This window comes from Ictidomys tridecemlineatus, chromosome 7, assembly GCF_052094955.1.
Source record: "Ictidomys tridecemlineatus isolate mIctTri1 chromosome 7, mIctTri1.hap1, whole genome shotgun sequence".
In the NCBI taxonomy this organism is placed as follows: Eukaryota; Metazoa; Chordata; class Mammalia; order Rodentia; family Sciuridae; genus Ictidomys; species Ictidomys tridecemlineatus.
In genome coordinates this window covers 183971752-183999175 of record NC_135483.1, presented here as the reverse complement: position 1 = coordinate 183999175, position 27424 = coordinate 183971752, and the positions used below count along the sequence as shown (strand labels likewise).

General features: G+C 44.5%; 1 protein-coding gene across 1 annotated transcript in view; it reads right to left on the bottom strand.

Moving 5' to 3' along the window:
* Sgpp2 (sphingosine-1-phosphate phosphatase 2) overlaps positions 1 to 27424 on the bottom strand; it is a 110783-nt gene that overhangs the window by 55022 nt on the left and 28337 nt on the right. Inside the window, exon 2 of the mRNA XM_005330535.4 lies at positions 8449 to 8607. Within this exon, the coding sequence (XP_005330592.2) occupies positions 8449 to 8607 (159 nt within the window). The remainder of the gene's footprint in view (positions 1 to 8448; positions 8608 to 27424) is intronic.

The window sequence follows — 27424 nt, the reverse complement described above, 5'->3', positions numbered from 1 at the left end:
AACCCTTGGCCGTCCTACTGGGTCCCTGGGGTGCTCTGGTTTTCCCACTAAGCACCAGAAACTTGGGACACGCTGTCCAACAAGACTCACAGGGAACTCGGAACAGAGAGCTGGAGGGAGGAAGTCTGTGACACGTGGTGGCCACTCCTAGGGGCCCTTGCCATGAGACTATGATACTTGTGATGCAAGAAGTCAGGTTCAGCCATTGGAGGCATCACAGTGTGGTGGAAAGGGACAGAGCCAGGCCTGCCCCTACCTGCCATCCTCACTGGTGGTGCCTACTTGGGAAAGTCACTTGATCTCTTTGGGTGTCGGTTTACTCATCTGTGAAATGGGATGCTTGGCATGTAGCTCTGTAAAACAGCTGCTGTGAGAACCACAGCCGCCCCCCACCCCCGCCCCGTAGGAGTGCGGCATCACAATGGAATCGGTTGTTTCTTTAAAGAGAGAGAGTTGTTAAGATGTTATTTGAAAATGTCACCTGAAAGAAATGCCTCCGAGACCTGAAGATTGAGATTGTGTGGGGCGATGGCCCCTTTCTGGGTGACGGCAGCTCTGCTTGATCCCAGCACCCAGTCTTAGAAGTGCTGGGAAGGGGCAGCGTGAGAGGGGGAGCAGGAGGGAAGAGGTGGCACATTCCCCGGCCACCATCATTGAAAGAGAAACATCGGAATCATTTTTCAGATAATGACGATGATGAGAGGTCCAAATGTATTTGTTCATGTGTCCAGTTTTAAGGCTTTTAAAAATCTACGCTAAAACCCATACATTTTTGCTTACTGTGTTTCAAAACCAACCCAATACAGCTAGCATGACAGCCCTATGAGACCTTTGCTTAATCTTTAACTAAGGCTAAATTACAGATTGGACTTCAGAGGGACCAGGCAGAATCTCTGACACCTAATTTCATTCCATTCACTGCAGGCTAGAGAGGGTTACAATCTGGCCATTGTCCCTCTGCTTCAAGACTCATTAATCTCAAGCAAGAACCAACTTAACGAGCAGGGCAATCTTTTGAAGGGACTGGTGGTGGTGGTTTAAACAGAGGATTAAGAGATAATCATATTTAAAGCTATCTTTTGGCACTGAAATTGACCCCCGTCTATGGGGTGTGAACTATAGGCACAGGGCAGACTTTCCCCCTCACCTCCCTAACCAAGTGACAAACTCCCCTGTGAGACAACCTGGGGGCAGCCTGCCCACATCCAAAGGGCATGCTCCATCTAGACATGTAACCACAAAGTTTACTTCTTAGCCAATTTATGTGACTGTTCTATAAAATGATACCCCAAACTACAGCAGTTAGACACTATCTAGCTCATAGGCACAATTTAAGTGTGAATTTTAGCCAAGCAGGATGGTGCTTGTAATCCCAGAGGCTCCAGAGGCTGAGGCAAGAGATGGCAAGTCTGAGGCCAGTCTGGGCAACTTAGAGAGACTTTATCTCACAATAGAAAATAAAAGGGCTGAGGATGTAGCTAAGTGATAGAGTGACCCTGGGTTCAACCAAGTGAATTAATGAATGATTGAATGATTCAGTGAATGACAATTTTAGGTCTGCTTTGTACTATAGGTACAAAAATAAATAAATAAAGGGGTGGGGGAACCCATCATTTAAACTGGAGTTCTCCAATCTAAATTAACTTATGTTGGAAGAACAGGACCGAAAGGGCCTCTTTATCACCAGGATCTTGCAGCTACAAAAAAAAAAAAAAAAAAAGAAAAAAATAAATGGAATTTATATTTACCAAACAATGAAGCCTTTTCTTTTAAAAGTACTTTTTCGAGAGCCAGACATGGTGAGGTCATGCCTGAATCCCAGTGACTCCGGAGACTGAGGCAGAAAGTTTGAGGTCGGCCTCAGCAACTTTGTGAGGTCCTAAATGACTTAGTGAGACCCTGTCTCAAAATAATAAATAAAAAGGGCTGGGGATGTAGTTCTGCAGTAAAGTGCTCCTGGGTTCAATCACTAGGACCCAAAATAAATAAATAAATAAAATTATTTTTCCATTTGTGTTGAATACAAATAGCAACTGACCTAACAATTATTTAGCAATAGGTTTGATATGCTATTGTTTGATATTCAAACACACTGTCTGATATTGAGGAGATTCACAACTCAAGAGACAATAAGTCAGGCCACATTAGTATTTGGTCTACATAAGAGATGAAATATCTCTCTCTCTCTCTCTCTCTTTTTCTTTTAAAATGTCATCCTACCCAATTTTGGCTCTTTTCATTCTTCCTCCACACTCTTTGAAGTGTTGTGTAGCCCATATGATAAACACTCATGACCATGTTACCAGCCTCCTGGGATCTCTAGCCGGGTCCTTTCATCTTAAAGCTGAGGAAACTGCTGGAAAAAAAAATCATGAAGTGTCTTGAACGAGGTTCCACTGCTAGGATTATCACTCAGGTCTCCTGATGTTCCATAACCTGGACCACAGTGATATGGCCCTGGTTTGTCACCTATCCCCATCCCCAGCACCCCTGTTTGCACCAAGTAGAGCCAAGTTATGACTGGGAAGAGATGGATGGATGGTAAGACCTTGCTACATAACACACTGCATCAGACTGTCTGGAAAATCTGAATTAAACGGCAGAAGTTACCAGCTGATCACAGGAGACAAAAAGACCTGAGGAGTCGATGTTGGAACATCGAACCAACCAAACCATTCACTGGTATCTAGTCCTGTGAGTTTCTGCTTCTTGGATTCCCCATAAACTTAGGATGAATCGTTCCCCCCTCCCCATCTTGAATAAGTTTGGGTGGCTTATATTTCTGGAAACTACTACACACTACATCAGCACAGGACATCTTTTTGGACCACAACCTCAAAGCGGCTGATGGAGGTGGGAGCAACCCCATGTCCACCTATTATAGTTTGGATGTGAGGTTTCCACCATAAGTCCAGGTGTAAGTTAATTCAAGGAGTTTCAGAGGAGAAATGATTGGGCCATGAGACCTTTCAGCCAATCAGTGAATTAATCCCCTGTCAGGAATTAAGTGAGTGGTGACTGAAGGCAGGTAGGGTGTGGCTGGAGGAGGTGGGCATCGGAGGTGTGTGGCTTTGGGGCATATTTTTGTATCTCATCAGTGAAGAGCCTCTCTGCTTTGTGATCATCATGTGAGCCACTTCCCTCTGCCACACCCCTCCGCCATGATGTTCCGCCTCACCGCCAGTCCCTAGGAGCCGGCTGTCTATGGACTGAGACCTCTGAAACCATGAGCCCCTAAATAAACTTTTCCTCTCCTAAAATTGTTCTTGTCAGGGGTTTTAGTCACAGCAGCAAAAAAAGCTGACTAAAACACCACTCCATCACAGACACTCCGTGCTTCCCATCAGGGAGAGAATCCAAGGCCATGAATGATTAGAAAAGAGATTTGCACTGCCTAGAAACTCTCAGAAACAACCAGGACCCTCGACATAATCAGAAAAACATGCAGCAACTCATGAGGCTGAGGCAGGAGGATCACAAGTTTGAGGCCAGCCTGGGCAACTTAGCAAGACCTGTCTTAAAGCAAAATAAAAAAAGAGCTGGGGGCATAGCTCGGTGACAGAGCACCCCTGGGTTCAACCTCCAGTACCAAAAATGAATAAATGAGAATATGAAAGCTCAGAAGAAGGAGTCTAAATGTGTACTCTCACACAGATGACCAGGGGGTACTGATGCTAAATAATTTTCCTAAAAACATAACCAAGCAATATGTGCCACCAGCCTTCACAGTTATATCAATCCTATCCGTGGTCAATCTCTTAGGAACTGGCTTATCATTTATTTCCTAATAGATAATGTGACTTCACTTTGGGCTGGCCAAGACAAAGTTCAAAGACTTATATGTGGCTCACCCTTGTACCAGCATGCAGTCTTTTTTTTCCTTTTTAGTACTAGGGATTGAACCCAGAGGTGTTTTACTACTGAGCTGTATCCCCAGTCTTTTTTTTTTTTTTTAACTTTGAGAAGGGGTATCACCAAGTCACTGAAGGTCTCTAGGATTACAGGCATGCACCACCCTCAGCATGCTCTATTTAATGTGAGTCTGGGGTTTAATCTTTTATCAAATAACTGTATTTTGATTTTAATCTACTTATCCCATTTTTTTCCCCTTATATCTCATCACGAATGCTGTGAAATGTCTGTGAAAAGAGGCAGAATATAAATAAGTAAAATAGGATAAGAACAGAGAAAAGACTCCCAAACCTCAAAGATCAATTGTGTCATCAATATTTTACAAAATAGAGAATAACTGTATTTGGCAAACGGCGAGTGAGACTGCTTCGTGTTACAAAGTGGGGCACCATCCAGTTCCAAGGGAGTCGCCTCTGACCTTTTCAGGGTGCATCAGTTGAGCTGGAAGCCCTTTCTTTTTCCTTTTCCTTTTGTGGTGGGACTGTCTCCAAGCCAGAATAGAAGTCAAGAGCTCAGCCAAGACTCATCTTCTGAAGCCCCATCTACTTCTCCTTCTGGGAATTCTCACCAGGTGACTCACGCAAGGGCTTTTCCTGTCCTGATGTCTGAGATTCTTTTGAGTCCAGACAGGACTCAGAATGACTGGACTGATGTCTTTCAGCTAATTGAACAAAAGCGTGTCCAAATGTCCTGGGCTGAAATGCATCTGGCTTATCAAGGAAGGCACACAAAAGACACCTGAGTGAGTGGAAGCCAGGGTTGTGCCATAAACACAACCAAAGCAAGGGAAGAGGTGAGTTGTTTTAACACATCAAGCCCCAAAGCATGAACATCTTAAAAAAGAAAAGACAGAGAATGCTCTTCACTTTGAACGCTTACTTATGTTAGGGGGAAAAAAATGGGGTCCCTACGAGGCTGAGGAGGCCCAGGGCAGGATCAAACCCACTTTGCCATTTAAACCAGTTCAATCCTGGGCAAGTAACTAACTTATCCTTACTATATTTCAATTTCATGACCTATAAAATGGGCTGTTAAGAACTATTTCTCAGGATTGCTGGTAGGATTAAGTGAGGTAAAATATGTAAAGCACTATTACAGTGAGAGAGCTATAATATATATATATACACACATATATACATATGTACATATATATATATAATATCACCTTTATATATACTTACACATATAAATTCAAATATATATGTATCGCCTTCATATTCTTACATATATTATATATTTATGTATGATTTTCTGTTATGTGAAGTATTAGTGTCCCAATCTATAAAATGATACTTACCTATTGAATGAAATTCAAATAAGATAAATGATGCTGAAAATAAAGGATGCATAATAGGAGGCCAGAACAATTATGATTGTGAAGACAGCAGTTAACACAACCATAAATTATGCTAAGCTACTTCAGACAGTATGAGTCACCTCTAATGGAACAAGTGATTTTTAAAAGCAGGAGACAGCTGCTGAATTAACAGGCAGTTTGGTCTGGCGCTCCTGAACCAGCAGCTGCCTTGCAGGGCATTTTGGATGAGATGTTACAAAACGTGAAGTTCTCCCCTAAGGAACTGACATCCCTCCACTCCTGGAAGAGGCTGTCACTAATTTAGGGATGAAAGTCCCTTACACCAAAGAGGATGCCACAGCAGGAAGCTGACCTCCCTGGTTGGCTCAAGTTCAAGAAAACCTCACCTGGCTCCACCCTACACCCCCAATCCCCAACCACAGAGATTTCCCCTCCTTTCTCCACTTTGCTGTGACATCTAGCTGACCACACAGAGTCATGATAGAACTTTCACCACGGATGTCCCTGGACTAGGTCACACACCCACTTAAAACATCAGGAAACAAACAGGTGGCCGGACTCAGGACAATGTGCTGCTCAAAGGTTGCACCTACCTTTCTCTGACAAAGATTTTGATTCCTCCTTTCTGACGGATAACTGAGTCATTCTGTCTCAAGAGACACACTGACCACTTTGACATGAGGAGTCCAAAGTGTAAAATATCCACTAGCAATGACAACCCGAGCCCAACCACGGCCTCCCATCAAGTCTGAAGGCCTCCAGGCCCCTTGGGGGCAGTGTTTCCACCCTCAGTGGGGAAAATAGACACCAGTGAACCGACCACACACTTGACAAGATGTTGCTGGGTTATTAAAGGTATCTATAGCATCTGCCCCACTTCAACACTATGAAATTTTGGAAAAAAAAAAAAGTGTGTGTGTGTATGTGTGTGTGTGTATGTGTGTGTGTATGTGTGTGCACGCCAGAAAAATAAACAAAATTCAAGCATCAAGGGTTTTTCCATGGGTTTGCAGATCTTAAAGATAGAAGAAAGGCTCGCTGCTTCTTCTATCTCTTACCCCAAACTCAGTTCTCTGGCAGACCCAGAAGGGGGCTTCAGAAGGGGTGAGGGGCATCTGGACCAAAGTCCCCTCCATGACCTGCTAAGATGCATGTGCTGTCGCAGATTCTTTGGTCATACTTTTAGAATTCAAAAGCTATAGCTCGTGGCCAGGCAAGAAGCAGGGATGAGGGAAGGAAGGAGTGGCCTGTAGTTTTAGAGATAAAAGGATAAAAGAGGAAGAATGTGGGTACAAATGATCAGAAGTGTCCAACTGAGGGGTCCCGTAGATGGAGAGGCTTCACAACAGGGTTTCTGCATTTGGTCTTTGAGAATTCTTTGTTGAGTTGGCATATGCTTTAAAAATGTAAGCCTACACTGAGAATGGGAGACATTTGAGGAAAAACAGAAGGATCCAGCAACCCTGGGCTCATGTCTCCTGGCAGCCACAGGTGGAGCTTCTGCTCCCTAGTGCCCCCAGGTGGCCATGGGGTGAATGACTCACACAGAGGACCACCCTCCACAACCCTCAGCCCTGCCCCAGAAGGACAGTTTTTCTTCTCTTGTCCCCAGAGCACTTTAATTTATGTCCTTGATCAAGTCCACTCTACTTGTTCTACAAAGGAGAAAAAGCCCAGAGTGGGAAGTCATTTGTAGTTTACATAGCATCTCCTGTACACCCAGTTAAGTCTAATCTTCTTCTGGGGGCATAATCTTGAGTCGGGGAACCCACTAAAGCTTCCTCTGCCAGCTAAGCAAACTTGGACCCTAGAATTAGTTGATGGTTGACTCCTTTGCCTTCTGGGACTAGTCACTGTGTTTTTCTGCACAAATAGCAGCTTGTAACTGCTCCCGCATGGCAGGCCTGAGCTCAGTGCGCTCCGGGCACCTTCACAAGGCACATTACTAACTCCCTTTGACAGAGCAGGATGGTAAGGCTCAGGACAAGGGGACACAGATATGACCTAACTGCATCTGATGGCAGACCTGCCGGACTCCAAAGCCTGTGCATCTGTAGTGTGCCTTGTCGCCTCATCACTACCCACAATCCCCAAGTTAAACAGCAACCAGAACTCAGACAGGCGGATGGCATCACCTGCAATCTCAGCCACTAAGGAGGCTGAGCAGAAGCATGGCAAGTTTGAGGCCAGCCTGGGCAACCTAGTAAGACCCAGTCTCAAAGTGAAAATAAAAGGAATTGGGGATGTGGCTCAGTGACAGAGTACTTACCTAGCATACAAGAGACCCTGGGTTCCATCCCCTACAAAAACATCAGAACTCAATGGGTTCTGAATGAACTTAAATGACAGGTCCACCCCTTTCCTGGACCTGCCATAGGGTTTGTGCATGGCAGCAGCCCCATTGCCCTAGAAGTTCCCTCTAGGAAGACACTTGCCTTGCCTGTTTGGCCTCTGCATTGGAGGCTAGCAGCGGACTACTGCCTGGAGTTGTCAGTCAACAGCTTCTAATTCTAGAGTTTGATCAAATTTTACTAAAGTGCCTCTTTTTTGTTGTTTGTTTTTTAGTTCTTGCAATCTGTGTTCATTTTTATTTTTTAAAATGCCTCTTAGGAGGATGTGTTCCGTACCCACTGTGAGTTCTTAGAAAGGCCCTTTATTCTGGGCTCATCACTTTTCCCTTCTAGTTTTATTGAACTGTGGGGAGGTAGACATCAAAGTGCATGAAATCACTTGGTTGGTTTTGTTTCTACAAACAAAACAAGTTGCTCTTAGATTTGCTTTCTCCAAATTAGACAACAAAATTCTACTCTAAAGGGTCAAGAAGAAATAAAAAATATAAAGAACATTTGGGCAAGCTAAGTGCAGTGGTGCGCACCTGTAATACCAGCTGCTCGGGAGGCTGGGGTAGGAGGAACGCACATTCAAGGCCAGCTGGAACAACTTAGAAAGATGCTGTCTCAAAAAATAAAAGGGGCTCGAGATGTAGTTCAGTGGTGAGTGTCTCTGGGTTTGGTCTTCAGTACTGGGGGGAGGGGATAAAGGTCATATATGCAAAGTACTTGAATAACGAAAGCAGACGGTTATCTTAGAAGTCACAGTGATTAGTAAGTAATAATACTACTTATGGATGAGGGATATAGCTCAGGAGTAGAGTGGTTGCCCAACATTCATGAGACTCTGGGTTCCATTTCCAGAATACTACCACAAATAGTACTTACAACCCATATCATGACCAGTCTTCTGGATAAGTAAGGATCAATATTCCAGTGTGTGAACGGAAGAAACGTGATGTAGAACACTTCTTGACCCAAAGCAGCCGAAAATCGGAAGAGGTAATAGTAGAAGTAGTTCTTCACGATGTACTTCTGTACATAAGCCTAGAAGAGAGAAGTTGGAAGAGTGTGAGTTCATGTCACCATCAGCCGGCCTTGATCTCCAAGGTGCTGCTCCTCTCTGGTCATGTCATGGTGGTGTCCTTGGTGTCTGCATTGCCATCAAACACCTGTGGATCCCAGTTTGTCCACACAAACATACAAGACATTAGTTCTTCATCAACCTACGTGAGTGACATCAAAGACAGAAGGAGAAGACTCAGAAAAGCGGTGGAAGAAGGAGGCAGAAATGACAGTGTCGAGAGCCATTTGAAGATAGAACACTGCTGGTGTTATGAATGGAGGAAGGGGTCTTGGGTCAAGGAGTGCATGTGGTCCCTCAAAGCTTCAAAAAGCAAAGAAACAGACTCTCCCCTTGGGACTGACCAAGGGAAGCAGCCCCGATTTCACCTCGATTTTAGCCAAATAAATCCATTTTATGCTTCTGACTTCCAGAACTTGAAAGAGAATAAATTCGTGTTGTTTTATTCACTAAGTTGGTGGCAACTTGTTACAGCAGCAATACATATCTAAGACACAGGCTGGAGAAAAATCACTTGCTTCTGAACTTTAGTTCACCTTTTAAATGGGACTAAAAGAGACAACCCAGCCCAGCAATGTTGTGAGAAACACAGCCACACACGGGGTCTGCTGACACACACTCATTTCTATTGTGTCTTCCTTCCCTCTTGCCCTGTTAAGGGTGGGGGTGGGTGGGAAGACTTGGAGTTGAAACAGGAATAAGCAATCTATTTAAAACTGGTGAAGACTTTTAGAAGATAGCTATGTGATCCGAAGAGTAGAATTTTAGTGTAACTGAGAGCCGACATACACAGCCAGGTACTTCGTAAAAACCAAATCAAAGTGAAATCCAACACTGGAAGTGGGGAGAGAAAAAGAGACAGCGCTGCGGCAGGCGACTTGGGAAAGACCTTGTGGGTCTGGATTTTTAGCACCTGTGCTGGGTGCTAAGAATGTTCAGAACGGACAGGGACAATCCAAGTTCTTATCTGGTGTGGGGCCTCTACACTATGAGGCAATAAAAATTGAGGAGACCAATATTGTGTTTGAGCCCTTGAAAAATGCCAACAGTACTATTATATTTGAGAGATGAAGAAAGACGACCTTGGCTAGGCGTGGTGGTGCACATCTGGAATCCCAGGTACTCTGGAGGCTGAGGCAGGAGGATTACAAATTCCAGGCCAGCCTGGGAAACTTAGTAACCCTGACTTAAATAAAAAGAGGCTAGGGAAGTAGCTGAGTGGTAGAGAGACTCCAGGTTCAATCCCAGTGCTGGGGGAAAAAAATGCCCCTGGAAATTGCCAGGATATGACTGTTCTCAATCCTACTGGCTGCCTACCAAGTCTGCATTCCTCTCCTTTTTCTCCCTAAGAGGTTCCTGACTGTATTCCAGCTTCTCTGTCTCCCCTACAGAGAGCCCTGAGGTGCAGGGGAAGGTCCTCACTGCCCTGTGCTCCAGAAATGGATCTGGATTCCTCTAAACCTGTCATGGTGCATTTGAGAATTTCAGCCTCCAGCCAAGTAGCAGGCTCACCTCCCCCCCCCCACCCCCCGCCCGGCCCCCAACAGTTACCTGTCAGTGTGAGCACAAGTTATAAGGGGGCGGGGGTGTGTGTCTCTCATTGGGAACAAAATGCACTTTGAAATGAGTTCAGATTAGAGATGATAGCAATAGATCAACCCTAAATAGGGATAATAATGCACAAATTGAATCCAACAAAGAAGTGCTAAAATACGGCTGCAATTGCAAAACAAGAACCAGGGATTGTAACAAATACATAGTGACAAATGCCTCTCTCCCTCTAGAGGGTCCTGTTTTATAAACATACACCCAACTGGCCTGACCTTGACAAAACCTGCCAAGAGCCCCTTTTTACATAGAGGTTACATATTTTATCCCCCAGCTACCAAGTACACCTGGTAATCTGTCCTGCGTTGAAGATTTACAAGGAAAAATTTTGCCAAATTCTAACAAGGGTCAAATCCTTCCTCAGTGTCATTTCATGGTATCTGAGTGTTATGTGACATCATAAAAGCTCAATGACAATAATTTCCCTCCTCTAGAGATGATTGAGACCAAGTTCAGCAGCTGCTTTACTCTCTCATATTACTAATTAGTATCTTTAGACATGATTTTTTATAATCTCTCAGGGATTCTCTTTCTGAGATTTTAATATATGTATGTGTGTGTGTGTATTATTTGTATTTCCTTAATTGCTAAAGATGTTAAACTTTTTTCATGTATTTGTTGGCCATTTGTATATGTGTGTGTGTGTGTGTGTGTGTGTGTGTATACACATACATATATATGTATATGTGTATCTATAGAGAGAGATAGAATGTACATATTTATATTCTAGTCCAGGGGTTGGTTCAAATTTATTTATTCTCATATTTTATTGGGGCATTATAATTGCACACAGTGGAGGAACTCACTGTTCTGTATTTGCACATGTACATAATACAACAATATAATTTAGTCAATAATGTTTCCCAGTATTTACCTTTCCCAACCCTGACCCTCCCAATGGTTACTTTCCTCTCCTCTGCTGATCTCTCTTCAATTTTCATGAGACCCCTGTTCCCCACAACTTTCTTTTCCCTTTTCTTCTCTGTCTTCCTTACATGACAAAAAACATATGCCTCCTGATTTTCTGAGTTTGGCTTATTTCACTTAATGCAAGTTTCTCAACTTCCAACTATTTTCCTGCAAATGACATAACTTTATTCTTCTTTATGGCTGAATAAAACTCTATTGTACACACACCCCCTTTTCTGTATCCATTCATCCATTGACAGACACCTACACTGATTTTATAGTTTGGCTATGGTGAATTGTGCTGCTATAAACATGATGCATGCATCACTGGAGTATGATGACCAACCCTTTAGGGTAAACAATGAGGGAGTGGTATAGCTGGGTCATCTGGTGCTTCCATTCCTAGTCTTTTAGGAACCTACATACTGATTTCCACAGTGGCTGTACTAATTTACAATCCCACCAACAATGGGATTGTAAATTAGTACATCCTCCCGAATTTATTATTGTTTGTATTTTTGATGGCTCCATTCTAACCAGAGAGAGATGAAATCTCTGTGTAGTTTTTAATTTGTATTTCCTTTTTTTTTTTTGGATTCCAATTCAATTTATTTTTTAAATACAAATAAACCTTAGTTATCTGAGATACCTCCATATCATATTAGAAAAAGTCAACTCTGCTCTGTGTTACTGTGTATGTATTTCCTTAATTGCTAAACATATTGAACATTTTTTAATGTATTTGCTGGCCATTTGTATCTCTTCTTTTGAGAATTGTGTGTTTAGTTCATTTATTCATTTATTAATTAAATCATTTGGTGTTAAACGTTTTGTGTTCTTTTTGATTTCTGAATATTAATCCTCTGTTACACGAGTAGCTTAACGTAGATTTTCTTCTATTCCATGGGTTCTGTCTTCACAGGGAATTAGTATTTTTAAGACTTAAATATTCTCTAAATCTTCTTAGGGACAGAGAAGCCAAGGTGAAATTTAAAATAGGGCATGTGCCCAATGTGGTAGTGCATGCTTGTAATCCCAGCGACTCAGGAGAATGAGACCAGGAGGATCCCAAGTTCAAGACCAGCCTCAGCAACTTAGTGAGGCCCTATCTCAAAACAAAAAAACCAAAGGATGTGGCTGAGTTGGTTCAGTCCCTGGTACTGAAAAAATAAAAAAATAAACAATATGAACTTGTATACAGGGCACTCAAAAGATTTCTTAATAATTTCTCTCTATACATTATTAAAGAGCTTGAGATCCAAAATTTACCACCAAATTCTTAGGGGTTATATGTACCTGAGTAAAGCAAGTACTTGCCTTTTCAGACAAAGAATGCAGAGTTTTCTTTGTAGGAAATCTCATTTTATAGAACTTCAGTGTAGCTTAGGACATAAAAGTGATCTCATTTATGGAGCATGTGTTGGTCTTGTTGAAAATAAGTAGAGAAGGAAGAGTTTTGTCTGGTGCTACGATTTGGACTTGGAATGTTCCCCAAGGCTCATATGTGAAGGTTTGCTCCCCGTCTGTGTCCAGAGGTGGGGCTTTGGGGAGGTGATGGGTCATGAGGGCTGTGACCTCCTCAATGGATTTTCTATCGATAGGTTCATAATTTAATGGACTTTGGAAGGTGGTGGAAACTTCAGAAGATGGGAGCTCGTTGGAGGGAGCAGGTTACTGGGGCTGTATTCTGGAAGGGTGTCTCTTGTCCCTGGTTCCTTCCTCTGTCTCTGTTTCTCTCTCTGTGTTTTCTGGCTGCAGGGGGTAAGCAGCTTTGATCAGCTACCCCCTGTTGTCATGATGCTGTGCTTCATTACAGGCCCAGCTGGCCGTGGAACCAGCTGACCATGATTGAAGCCTCTGAAACCACGAGCCAAAATAAATCTTTCCTTGTTTAAGTTGATTTCTTCAGGTATTTTGTCACAGTGATTGAAACTGACCAACCCACAGGGGTCAGAAGTGGAAATGATGGGTGAAGTGGAGTGGTGGAGAGGAGAGGGGTAACAGTGGAGAGAAAGGAATCCCAGCTGGCCATGCACAAGAGGTTGATGGCGGAGGTTCTGAGGTGATAGGTGATAAGAACAGAGGCTCAGGTGATAAGAACAAGCAGCTAATCTTTTAGACAGCAAAATAGGAAAACAACATCATTTAGTGGGCGGGGGAAGGGAATCCCCTCTTAGAAATAAAATGCTTTGAGCTGGGTGCAGTGGGACACACTTGTAGTCCCGGCTACTCAGGAGGCTGAGGCAGGAGGTTCACAAGTTTGAGGCCAGCCTGGGTAACTTGGCTATCCTGTCCTACCCCCTCCACAAAAAAAGTGTTGGGTATGTAGCTCATTTGTAGAGCACCCCCAGATTAATACTAAGGAACACACACACACACACACACACACACACACACGTGCACACAATTCAGAGGCTCATCCTTTCTGTATGACTTCTGTGCTGTGATTCCCCCTCCCACACTTCAATAAATTTATAACGCCTTTTCCTACTGTTACAGAAATGCATCTTACTATGCATATCATCTGTCACACAGTCCGATGAAGAAGTGTCTGGTAATCAAGGGATAATAAAATGAAAATCACCCACCCATCCATCATTACTGACTACAGAATGTCACTGATAATGTCTTCAGTGGATCTGATTTATTGGTTTCTTTTCCTAAAAATAAATAAATAAATAAATAAAAGTGTTTTCACAGAGTGTTTTGTGCCCTCAGAAATCCCTGGAATCCATCTTTCCATTTTGGTCATAGATTCTTCAAATGCACATTCTTCTAAGTTGGGGTTTTCCGTAATTTAACCATTCAGAAGGAAGAAAGCTGCTGTGTGTGTGTGTGTGTGTGTGTGTGTGTGTGTGTGTGTGTTACTGGGATCAACACCTGGGGCACTGAACTCCATCTCCTCCCTCCTGAGTCTGTGGGGTGACAGGCCTGCATGGCTTTTCCGGGTTGCAGTTTGCAGCTAGCAGAGTGTGGGTGTTCTCTTCAAGGCTGCCTTCGATGTATAAAGGACAAGGAAAGTTGCCTGAGTGGTGTAAGAGGTGACCACAGAGGAGCTAGACGTCTTGGCCAGCCCTGCCATGAACACCTGAGCAGTGCTTTGTTTTCTAAACACACCAAGGTGTCCGGAATGCAAAGGGGAGGACACACGCCCAGGGCAGCAGCCTGGACATAACAAGGGCAGGCAGCTGAGGAGCAAAGCCGGGCAGACTTGGCTGCTGGCCCAGCTTTTGAGCTTTCAAAGGGTGAATACAAGAAACAGCTTTTAGTCAAAACAATGTGTGACCTTGGGGAAGTCAATTTGCCTTTCTAAACCTCAAGGGACTCAACTGCAAAGAACACAAAGGATACAGTGGGATTACCTCACTTTTGTTCAGTTGCTTTCCTTTTTTCTTTTTCTTTTCTTTTTTTTGGGGGGGGGGATGGCTTTACCAAGGTGCCATGCCCCCAACTGTCAGTCACCTGTTTTTGCTTTGAGGCACTGAGGATTGAACCCAGGGGCACTTTTACCACTGACACTGAGCTATATCCACAGCCCATTTAATTTTTTGTTTTGTTTTGAGCCAAGGTATCTCCAAGTTGCAGAGGCTGACCTTGAACTTGTGATCCACCGACCTCAGCCTCCCAAATTGCCGGGATTATAGGCGTGTGCCACTGTGTCCGGCTCCCTCAATTGATTTTTACTGTATGATTTAAGGGGGAAAAAAGTAACAGGAGAAATCTCATCAAAGCACATTTGCCCCAGTGTCTGTGATATGATAAGATTGCAAGTCTGTCCTAACGGGTTGAAAGTGAGTAGGCAGGAGGAGCGCTCGGGCTGGGCTTCCCACCCTTGCAACAGTGTTCTCTGCAGCATCCCTGAGAGCAGTTCACCAATGAGCTTCACAACCACTGACCTTGATCTCTTCCAGATCCCTGATATCACCTTCTCGTAATTAACTTTGGCCTTGAGGACCTGGGCCACAGTTATTTCAACCTTGAGGTCTTTAAGGGGTTTGATCAATTCTGGATCAATGTCATTGCAAGGTCATATTCCTCTTCCCCATTTTTTTTCACATTATAGTTACAAATGTAAGTTTTCTTCTAAAGGTCAAGGCCAAGATACTCCACTATCTCAACAGAGCCGGAAGGAGTTCACGTCCTGGAGGAGGGTAAACTGCAACTCTAAGCAGTCCACTTTAATTAGAAGCAGCAGAAAGAGCTCTGGGGCTGAGAGAGATCTAATCCATATACGGCATAGACTCAGTATTACTTTAAAATGACTTCACAGAACACACCAACACACAGCCTGGGTTTCACAATAGCTTGTCAAAGGATACAATATGACAATTTAGTTTAAAGATCTTAATTGGCTTTAAATTTTATTCTAGAATTGGGCATCACTTCATTCCATAAGATAGGCTGAGAGTCTGTTGGGCCCAGAGCCTCATGCATGCTAGGCAAATGCTCTACCTCTGAGCTACATCCCCAGCGCTTTTATTTTTCGAGGCAGGATCTGTAAGTTGCCAAGCCTCCTGCCTCAACCTCCCGAGTCACTAGGATTGCAGGCATGACTACCACCTCTGGCCCCAGCCCTTTTTTTATATCTTATTTTGAGACAGGGTCTGCTAAATTGCCCAGGCTGGCCTTGAACTTGTGGTCCTCCTGATTCTAAGTAGCTGGCATTATAGGCATGAGCCACCATACCTGACAAAGTTGATTTTATAGAAAGAAAATGGATTAAAGAAAAGCAGAAACAAAAATGGGAGCAGACTGGTCACTGAAAATTTCTTTTCTTGGAAGGCTGGGAGGCCGAACACAGAACACTAGGAAGACAAATGATGGGTTAACATGAATTTGCTCTTGGTTACTAGTTTTTTTGTAAGGATTAGGTAAAGGGGACGTCATCGTCATGCCAATTTTGCAGTTACCTTTCTAATACCGATTTCTCAGAATGTCAGGTAAATAGCTTAGTCTCAGTGTGAATGACTCCATTGTCAGTGTTAGCCTGGTCTGTTGGAGTTCAGTGCAGGAGCTTTGTTTAAAACAATGGCCTCTTGTAATTTTCATTTAACAGGCCTTGCTTTAGTCTAGTATGACAAACTAACAAGAAGGAATCAAATGAATACAGAATGGATTGACTTGGGGAACAGCAAAGAGCCCGGGGAGAGTCATTTTACATCAACTACATGATCTCCCGGAGGCTCAGTTTCCCCATCTGCAAATGGAAATAGTAGTAGAACATGCCACATAAGGACACTGGGAGCACCAAGTGAGATAGTGTTGATGGTATGTGTGAGGCGCTCGGACCAAACTCTGCACAGGAATTCTCAGTAAGACCTAGCTGTTGGTTGTGATGACGATGATATGATAATAGTAAAGATGACAGTGGCGATGATGGTGATGGTGGTGGCAGTGGCAGCCACTGGAGGCAGTGAGGAATCTTGGGAGGTGTTTCTCAGTTCTAATGTGCATACAAATCAACTGGGATCTCGCCAAAGTGCAGATTTTAATGCCCTTAACCTGGGGCTGAGAATTCTAAGGAGCTCCCAAGTGAGGCCCAGGCTGCCAAGTTGGCAGCCCATGAGCCACACTTTGAGGGGTAAGAATCAAGGACGCCCCAGTGCAGGGTTTTCAAATACACAAGTAATGCTCTCAGGTTTAAGGTGCAGTTAAGCCACAACGGAATTAAGAGAGTAAAATAGGGTGATCAAAGTGACAGGTAAAAATGCTGGTGACAAATCAGGGAGGGACAGTTGGTGACACCCATGAAGGATCCTGCAGGAGCCAGAGTGCAGGACTGAGTGCAGACAAGCGCTGGACCACAGAAGGTGGAAAGGGAGGAGCACAGCAAGGCCCGCCCCCTGGACCCGCAGGTGGACCCAGGACAACTGGTTGAAGAACAGCATAAGCCAAGCTGGGGCTCCCGGCCTTGGTTGAGGACAGGTCTACATAAATTCATGGATGACAAGTCCAACAGGAGTTAAGAAGAAGTCATGAAGCTTGAAAAGCATTTCCAACCTCTCAGACCACCATTGATACAGAAAAATAAGCCTCTTTCCTCAAAAGGGGCTTTTGTATCATGATCAGAATCCTGGCTTAGAAACAGAGTTCTCAGATCTTTGTAGGGAGGGACATCTGTTGTAGGGTCTACTAGCATGGAGGAAGCATTTACTCTTACATTTACTTTTTTTTTTTTAAAGATATTTTTTAAAGGAAAAATAAAAGCTAAGAGAATAGTATCACATTAACATCAATCGTTTTCAGAAGTCAACCCTCCCTCACCTCCCGCCCCTGGGCTCCTTTTTAACCCAGCCAGGCTGGAAGAGTCTTTGCCATTTCTAGCCACATCTGCAATCACACATTCCAGCCTACCCAGATCGACACACTCATTCTCATCAGCTCCTGAGGGTTGCTCTCCCAAGATCATTCTTTGGGTTACAACTCTTCGGGGTTGTGGGAGGAGAGGGGATCAGATTGACAGACACTTATGGAGACACATATCCTTATACACTGCAGAGATGGAATATTTGTAAATAAACACTCTCTCCAAGCTATTAGAAACTCCAACCAGCATATTAATATACCAGGTACAAACCCAGCAATACTCAACATTTTTAAAATAAATGAAAACAGTGAGTCTTTTCCAAACAGGCCATATGCATATAGACCATTCATTACACTTTAGCTGTAGAAGGTTGACAATGAGTAGGTGACATCATTTAGCTATAAATGCTATGATGACATTAAAGCTGGGTAAGGTGCTACAGAGCAATGCAGGTGTTCAAGGGAGGCTGCCCAAAGAGCTGGGTGAGCTGAGCCCTGGATAAGGATAAGAGCCCTGGGTGAGCTGGTTCTATTGGGGTCTCTGGGTCAGAGAGAGAACACTGTGCTGGGACACAGGGCATGTGGAAGAGAGGCAGGAGACGAGTCTAAAGCAGAAGCTAGGTAGAGCCAAGGTTTGAGATTGAGGCTTGGAGAAATAATATGTCACTAGAAGTTTTTAAATAGGAGTATGACTCAACCTATTCTGATTAGACTAAAACAAATTTTGGCTCAGAAAAAGTGGAATAAAGCCCTGACTAATGGAGCAGGCTGGATATACAGTTCAAAGGTAGAGAGCATGCTTAACATGCATGAGGCTCTGAGTTTAACCCCAAGGACCAAAAAAGTAGATAAATAAAGAAGAATAAATGCCATGGATAAATATCACTGGTAGTGCCAAGTTTCAAAGCCAGGGGAGGGGGGTGAAGCACTTCAATTCCACCATGAAGTGACACCCCAAATTCACAAATCTATGGACTAATATGTTCCCAACACTTTTAATTACTCTTATTATTAATTTTTTTTAAGATTAAGGAATCAAGCCTTTCTGTCGCATGGAAAAAAATTGAATGCGGATTCCTTAAGGAGCCTAAGAAAGATTGACAATGTCCCTTGAAGGGAAAAACAAGGAGCAAGAAAGCGTGAGGGTTTCTTCTTTCATCTTCAAGTTCAGATAGAATGACACGTTGGGTGATCTAACTGATGTCTGCTCTGAGCTCAGGCGATTGAAATTTCAGGATGGTGAGACGGAAAGTCGATAAACTGGAAAGACAAAGACGCGCTAGAGAGGAAACTGCCTGTTAATCACTTTCATCTGCTTTGCTGGCATCTGCAGGATTCCTCAGTCTGTGTCCAAAACAAGAGGGAGGCTGCGGGGACTGAGCCCCACGTGGCTGCTGTGGACAGCGGGGTGGCAGCTGTAGCTTCATCTTGCTGACTTTTCCCAGTTCAGCTCGTCCTCTGAACAGCTGATGGCTCTCCTTTTCCTCTGGGCTGTGATTATGTCGGGCATCATTTCAGAAGGGGTAAACCGGTTCTACCGATGGGGAAATTCTCAACCTGGTGGCATGGTGGTCCACAGCCCCAGTGTTCCACCTGAACCTAGAAACGAGTCTTGCCACCCTTGGAAACACTACTGCAGAATCAGCACTTCAGAGCTCTGCCTGAAACACCCAGTATTTGCTTAGGAAGCGAATCTGGGAATGGGACTGGGAGAGGGTTTGAAGGGAGCCTGTTGTTGGAGAAGAGCCATCTCTAGCTTCACTGCAGGCGACAGAGCTGTGGGTCTCCCTCTGCTAGAGAATTCCCTCCTCAGACGAGAGGAGCAACAGGAGAACAGAAATAACATTGCCATTTTTAAAGGGAGAGAGAGAGAGCCAGCTGCCTTTCAGATACTCAAGATGTCTTAAGAACTGAACTGTTTTTCAAAACATTGTGGATCCGCTAAAACCCGAAACACATTGTGCTAAACATTCTTCCATTTAATTGTGAAGCCCTTGTGTGTTCAGGGGGATTTGTGCTGCAGATGTTTCGGATTTGTTTATATTAACTTATCAAAATGACATTTGGAAGAGCTATATGATGTTCAAGAAGGAGTCTTTTAAATTGGAGTTCATTAGCTCTAACCCAGGAATTCCACCTCACCCCGCCCCCCCAACAACCCAGCCTCAACGCATACACAGAATGCAGAACTGGGAAGGTTTGGTTCAGTCTCTTCTAACCTGGCAGCATGCCCCCACCCATCCCTGATTCCTTTTGTAAAACTTTTCAGTTTTTTTTGTCTGGTGGGGTGCTACATGCCTGTAATCCCAGTGACTCAGGAGATTGGGGCAGGAGGATGGCAAGTTTGAGGTCAGCCTTAGCAATTTGGGCCCTAAATAATTTAGTGAGACCCTGTCTCAAAATAAAAAATAAATTGGAAAATGTAACTCAGTGGTAAAGTGCCCCTAGGTTGATCCCTAGTATCAGAAAAAAAATTGTATTTGTTTTTTGCAGTCCAGGGGATTGAACCCAGGGCCTTGCACATATTACACAAGTGCTATCCCACTGAGCTTCGTTCGTAGCCTAAAAAAAACATTTTCTAAAACTTTAAAAGACACCATCAAAATGTAAGAAAGTTATTTGGGCAGGGATAAGGTTTCCTCCTTGATAATCTTTCACATACAAAGATTCTGGAAGCAAGCTGGGCGCAGTAGCACATGCTGGTATTTCCTGTGGCTTGGGAGGCTGAGGCAAGAGGATCACAAATTCAAAGCCAACCTGAGCAACTTAGCAGAAAAAAAGACAGGAGGTGGGCAGAGAAGTGACTCAGTGGTTAAGTGCCCCTGGAGTTCAATCCCCAGGACAAAAAAAAAAAAAAAAGCAAACATTTAAACCAATAAAAACACACCTGAAGGCCAGCAAATTTGCTATTGAAATCAAAGGAAGCTATTATGGGGTGGAGCGGTCCTGCTGCCTTCTTTCCTGTTTATTTGGGCTAAATGCAGACAGACTTCTTAGCTTGGAATTCTCTTGGCCAGACTATCATCCCTGTCTGTGTGGAGAGAAGGACAGAGCGAAAGGCCCCCCGCTGTGACCTCCTCCTTTTTAAAACCCCGTCCTCCACTTTCCAGAGCTCCAGAGGAATCCAAGATGGCCAACCCAGGACCGGTTTTCCCTCCTGATCCTTCCCACTCCCTCGGATGGACATCCGTGACCAGGTGGGGACGGGACAGTCCCAGGAAAGACATCATGCACGTGGGAGGACATTTTGGCAAGGGGGCCCCACTCTTTCCATTCTCCTCCTAAGTTTTCTACAGGAAGAATTCTTGGGCCATATCCATGAATTTCCGTTGCATTTTCCAACCATAGCCCCCCACTGGAAGGCTGGCTCTAAGAAAGTTTAAAGTCACTCTTCATAAAAATAAACTCAGGAAAAGCTTTGAAATGCTGTGTTCATACATGAAAGAACATCAGGGCGAAGGACGTGCTGGGTCAGAACAATGCACTCTCCACCCAGTCCCTGGCTGACCCTGTGGCTTATTTGTGCCCTACGAATTTTTTTTAACTTTATTTTTTGAGTTAAAGTTTGAGACTCTTTTACATCACATTCTCCCCCGATGTTTGATTCCCGCTTTTTTTTTTTTTTGATTAATACATTTCACATGAGACCCTCTGAAAGTTCAAAAGCTACATATAAACAAAATCCTACCCCTCATTCTCAACCCCTTTTCGTATTTCCTCTGCATAAACGAGGAGTGTGAGTGGGGGTACAAATTCTAACAAAATTGCGATTGCACCGAATGTTAGATTTTGTAGTATTATTTATTGCACTGTGAGCCCCTCCCTGAGTCCTTCAACATTGCCTTAGATCATGATTTTGGTTGAACTTGACTTTTCGATTCTGTAGCTCTGTTTTTGCTGTGTTCCACTTTCTCACTCCTCCTTTTTGCTGACAGAGACGGCGAACAAATCCCCTGCATGAGCAGTGTTGATGAGAGCAACTATCTTATCCCCCAAGAGCCTCGCTCTCTCCGACCGCTCCCTGCCTGCACGCGGAGGCCCCACTGGGGCAGATCACCGCTCTCTTCCTCTCTCGTTCCACGTCCACATTGACAGTGGTCCCTGGGGTCATCTTCTTGCCATTTGCTTGTTTTGCTTTCCCACGTACCTAAAGCCTCCTTTCTATACTTTGCAAAAGCTTCAACGTTACATTCTGAAGCTTCCTGAGAACACAGCTCAGAGACGTTGCTGAAGAATAAAGAACAACCAGGTGATGGACATGGCCCGTGACATTCATTGTGCTGGGGCAGAGAGACAGTCCCCTGATCCATTTCACAGCAGGGAAACCCAAGTCCCCTCTGGCTTGGACGTCCTGCAGGTTCCTACATAAGCCAGTGGCCTACTTTCTCAGCTCCAGCCTCTAGCTGAAATAAAAGGATATAAATGGGACCTCCGAGATCTGGGCATTGTCACCAGATTTGGACCCAATGTCAGACTTCCTGGGCAACCTAAGGAAGTTTGAACTTCTTCACCTGGGCAGTGGATTTACCATGCCAGCTTCTTCACAAAGGCACTGGAAGATGAAATGAAGCCATTTATGTGAGACACATAAGATGTGCTCCATAAATGGTAGCTGTATTGGCACTGTTTTCATTAACAGCGTAAAACTAAGAGAATAGTGAAGAACATTTAGTTACAATAAAATGCAGAGGAGAGGAAGAAGGTAAGAAAATTAATAATAAAGATAAAACACCATGGAGGAGGAGGAGGCAGGCAATTCATCCTGGAAGGATGGCTCAAGTTTTGACCTAGAAAGGGAAGAGGGACGTTCAGTTGAAGGGAACAGCAGAAGGAGAGGCACAAGGCGGCGTGGCACAGCGTTCCCGGCCCAGTGCGTGCTACGGTATGGTGAGGCGGGAGGGTACTCACATGGTGAGTCCAGGCAGCAAGGCTGGAAGAGGACACAGAGCCAGAAAGAGAAGTCTCGGTGGCCCTGATAAAAAGGTTGGATGTAACAAATGGCTAACGGGGAGCCGCTGAAGGTGCTTGAGTTGGAAAGTGGCACAACCAGAGATGGGCTGCTCCAAATGGCCACGCTCTACTGGAATTCCGGTCTGCTCGTGGTGATTTTTCACCTTTTTCAGATTCCAGTGGGTCACAGGGAGAAGTTGCAGCACGCTGCTCCACATCCAGGAAGCTCATGCATGTCTTGGGCGGTTCTCAGAGGCCATGCCACACAACCTGGCCTGTGCCGTCCAGGTCCAGCAGAGCCTTGAGCCTCCCTGTGCTCCCACTTCACATCTGACATAGAAGAGGGGACCCTGGGAGCCTCGGGGACCGTCTGCAAGCGGACTCAAGCTTGGCTTGTGTGTCTGGCCCTGGCTTTGCCATGTGGGATCTGATGACATAATGATTGAGCAAAACCACAGGGACCAAAGCAACTTGATGAAACCCAGGGAAAGGAAATCTTTCTTGTGTGGAAGCTAAGAGAATGTCACCGGCTGCACAGCGACCCACCCACATGGACCCTGAGGCTCCGGACTGTGACTAACTGCGGCACCCAGTCATTCCTCCTGCATCACTGGGGACCACCGTCCCTATACCTAAGGGAATGGAACTTGTCACCAGGATCCCAGTGTGGAAGATGGGGTCCTCGTTTCTTTTCACAAGACAATCTCCAGAGAGCACTATGTGACCAGAGCCGATGACCCTGATGTGTCAGAGATGCTCAGAGATACATGGTTTTGCAGTCTTGATGGAACCAGGAAGGAACCACGTCAAGTTAGAACAATCTGCAGTGTCTCTGCTCTTACGAGGTGACAATGCACCGGGAAGGCCATGAATTTAGAGAGTAGGAGCGAGCAAAGCCCTTTAGAAGTCCTCATGGTCCTCATTTCAGAATGGTAGCTAGAGGTCCAAGGACCAGAGCCCTGGCACTGCCCGCATCTCCCCACCCACAGGCACACACACATGCTCACTACACTGCTTGCCAGACCATGGGGCGGGGTGGGGGGGCTGCCAGACTAAGCCAGTTCTAAGTCTCCTTGACAATCTCTCTGAAATGAAGCTTCTCTAGTTAAAACAACGACTGAGCATCATTTCTGTGCTTGTCCTTTGAAGTGTGGTCTCCAGACCAGGAGCATCAGTGTCACTTAAAAATTCACAGTCTCCCTGGGTGTGATGGTGCACATCTGTAATCCCACACTCACACGCGAATGCAAAAATATTCGACTCTTAGGCCCAACCCAGATCTGCAGAATCACTGGAAACTTTTGCTAGGTTCCCCTGGTGGTTTTACTGCACATTAAAGTACGAGAAGATTAATGTGTGAGAAGCACTCATCTACATCTATTGAGAATACAACAAGAATATCTGAATACAGTGAGACTTGACTATTCCATCTATGGATGTGCACAGGGCACTTTAAAAGTACAGAAGCACTCAGTGGAGAAGGGACAAACCTCTAGAGACAAAGGAGATGGTGGATGCCTAGTGCTGGGAGTAAGAAAGAGGGTGACAGCTAATGGGTACAGTTTCTTTTAGCGGAGATGAAAATGCTCTAGATTGATTGTGGTGATGGTTGCACAACTTTGCAAATTCCATGATAAAAGAACACTGTCTCAACAAATCGAAAACTTCTGATTGCAAAAGCGACTACCCTCTAGAATCAGATTTTAGAGGGTAACTCTGACCAATGACTTCTCTGTTGTCCCAGCCTGGGGACATTTATAGAAAATGTTAGGAGCAGAGTTTCTTTCCACAAAGAGCCACGGTATGGGTATTGGAGCCTAAAACAGGAGAGATTCAGGGCAGATCTGATTTTAACGAGCAGCCAGGGTCTATGTCCTGATCTCCATGGTTTAGGTACCCCGCTCAATTTTTGTTGTTGTTGTTGTTGTTTGTTTTTTAGTGCTGGTGGTGGAACCCAAGGTCTTGCACATGCTACACAAATGCTTTGCCACTGAGCTACACAACTAGCCTTAGATGTCCCACTCTGTACCTGCTCCCAGAACAAGTCCTTCTGTGACCTTCCCACAGAGCACGGGAAGATCCCATCTTCGAGATCTTTCCCCAAGCATCCAGGACCCCATCATTCCCTGCGCAGATGTCCAAGCCTGGATCCCAGGCCTGCGCAGGTGACTGACCTAGGTTGGTCCTCCCTAGGGTGGGACTGTACTGGCTCCAGTGAGTAGTCCCCGAGACCTGAGGACTGGCTGAGGGATGGCTGCTCTTAGGGACACCCACAGCCTGGACACATTGCTGGGGAGTCCCTTGTACCGTCCTAGATGGACACCAGGCTGCTCCCTTACTTGGCCACATTCCTACCTGGAACTCTGGGTAGTCTAAGAATGAGAATTCAAATTTAGAAATTTGAATCTAGTTTTCCAGGTCTCATGAAGATATAAACGTCAAGGCAAGAAGTGCAAGTACATTCTATCCAGTCGTTAGTCAACCGAATAACTAAATATCTTGACCTCTGCAGTCTTAGTCTACACTTGTGCATTAGCCTAAAACCCTGCAATTTTAAAGGCAGCCTGGCTGCCTTTTCTTTGAAGTTTGACTAATGAGTAATTTTTGCCTTCTCCTCCACATGCCATATTTTATAGGCAAATATTAATTATTCATTAAGGGACATCTCACTTTTTTCATAACTTCATACATAATCAATACCAAGGATTCATTTTTGCTCCAAAACGGTATAGGAAGTTATAGGACAAGAAGGATTTAAAATGTGTTTGCCTCCACGTTTGCCTCATGTATGCCAAACGTGGTGGTTGAAAAAACAAAACGGGAAATGAAGAACAGTGATTAAAAAAAAAAAACAATGAGCCTTTTACAGCATTAATAAAGTTTAAGGTTCCTCTCAAGTTACTTTTATTCCTCTGAAGGATGACAGAAAAACCTTCTAGAAAAAAATGCCTATCTCTTGCGACTGTTTTTTAATAACAGAAGCAGCTTCCGTGGAACTTTGGGGAGGAGGGAAAGTTTCTCCATGAGAGTCTAGAGAGTCTTTTGGGGCGCTTTGATTCTTCTTAGGTAATAGTTTGGGGACAGAACCCAGAAGGGCAATTTTGTTCTTGTCACATGCAACCCACAACTTGAGCAAGAGAAACGACCTGACTGTTATGCCCTCTCGAAATATTCTGCTTTCGGAGTTATCTGCACTCTTTGTGAGTTGTGAAGCTATGGCCACCCTCACCACTCTCCTCTGTCCTCTCGTGAGCATCCCAGATGTCACTCATGCCCAGTGCTAATGAGGGTGACTCCCGCTCACATATATTTATAGAACAGGCCTCTTCGCCTCCTGCCCCTTGTCATCTGGAATCCTTGTGGGAACTCTCGAGTTTTTTTTTTTTTTCTTTGTAGGGAAGATCAAATTTAAATATGACAATTTGTAGAGCATGTGTTTCAAAATTTTAATGATTTTTGAAACTGGAGACGGAGGGGGACATAGAGGAAAGTGATTTCAGATAAGAGTGTGGATTTGTGAATTGCCACCGAGCTGAGCTGTCCAATGTGGTAGCCATGTGTGACTATTTAAATTTGAATGTCATCAAAAACAATCCAGGTCCTCAGTTACACTTCAAGCGCTCAACAGTCACATGTGGCTAGTGGCTACCAATTTGGACAGCAGAATGAAGAATGCGTCCATCACCGCAGAAAAATCCCACCAGATGTGCTGCATGCGAGACTTTTAAAGTTGTCTTTACAGTTGCAGTCAAGCCTTCTTTGACTCACTCTGATATTTTACCACAATTTCTTATAGTATTATGTATATATTTTTTTTGCAACTTAAAGCCATTTACTCTTAAATCCTAAAAGGAGCTGCACTGCCGTTTGAATATACTTTTAAAAAAATGGGGGTAAATTTTGTGGTGTGTGAATTACACCTGAATTTAAAAATATAAAGCCTAATTGGTCAAATATCAAATTGTATTTGATGTTATTTCATAAGTATCACGCAGAGCTGCCAAAATGAGCTTACGGAAGTGTAAATCAATTCATTTCTAAAAGCGCACAGAACGAAACACTGCCACTCACCAGTGGCATCCAGTGGCACCCAGAACAAAGTCCAATCGCACAACCACAGTCAAGGCCTGAGGTCCGACCTCCACTCATGGCTCCAGCCTCTCTGCCATCCTCCCTCTTTGTGCTCAGTCACCCTGGCCCTGGTGAGCCGTCCTGAGCATGCTCGCTGGCTGACTGTGCCTTCTCACCTCCCAAAGGCCTCCTCTGGTCACCTCTTCTGTGGCTCTGCAGCATAATCCTGCCTTCTTTTCACCACTTACATCCCACCTGAAATCCTCTTAGGCTGCTGTCTCTACGGTTGTCTGTCTGAATTGGACGGCATTGGACCTTGACCACCTTGTTCCTACAGGATCCCTGGATCCAGCCAATGAATGGTGTTGAATGAATTCAGAGATGAGGGAGAGCCCACCAGCAGCCCACTCTGGCAGGTAGGTGGTCATGGAGGGATCCTCAGGACCACCCAGGAGCTCTGGAAGCAACCCCATTGCTAGAATTTGATTTACTAGATTTGGGGGAAAAAAAAAAACAACCCTCCACTGTTTAGTCAATTGCCTCATTTTTAGAGGAAGCAACGAAGCCCAGATTTCCGAGCCTTCAGCTAGTTCTGCAGAAGCCTGGCTGTCAAACCTAAGAAGCTCAGCTCTTAGCCTCCGTTATACCCTGTCTGAGAAATCCTCGTGGTTCCCACTAAGCACAATCTATTCTGAGCAGGATACAGTGGTGCACACCTGTAATCCCAGGGATTCAGAAGGCTGAGGCCGGAGGACTGCAAGTTTGAGGCCAGCCTGTGCAACTTAGCGAGACCCTCAGCAACTCGACAAGACTCTGTCTCAAAATAAAGCTAGTGCTCCTGAGCTCAATCCTCAGTAACATAAATAAATGATTAAATAGGAAAATAAGTGTTTGGGGGCATAAGTCAGTGGTAGTGTGCCTCTGGGATAAATCCCC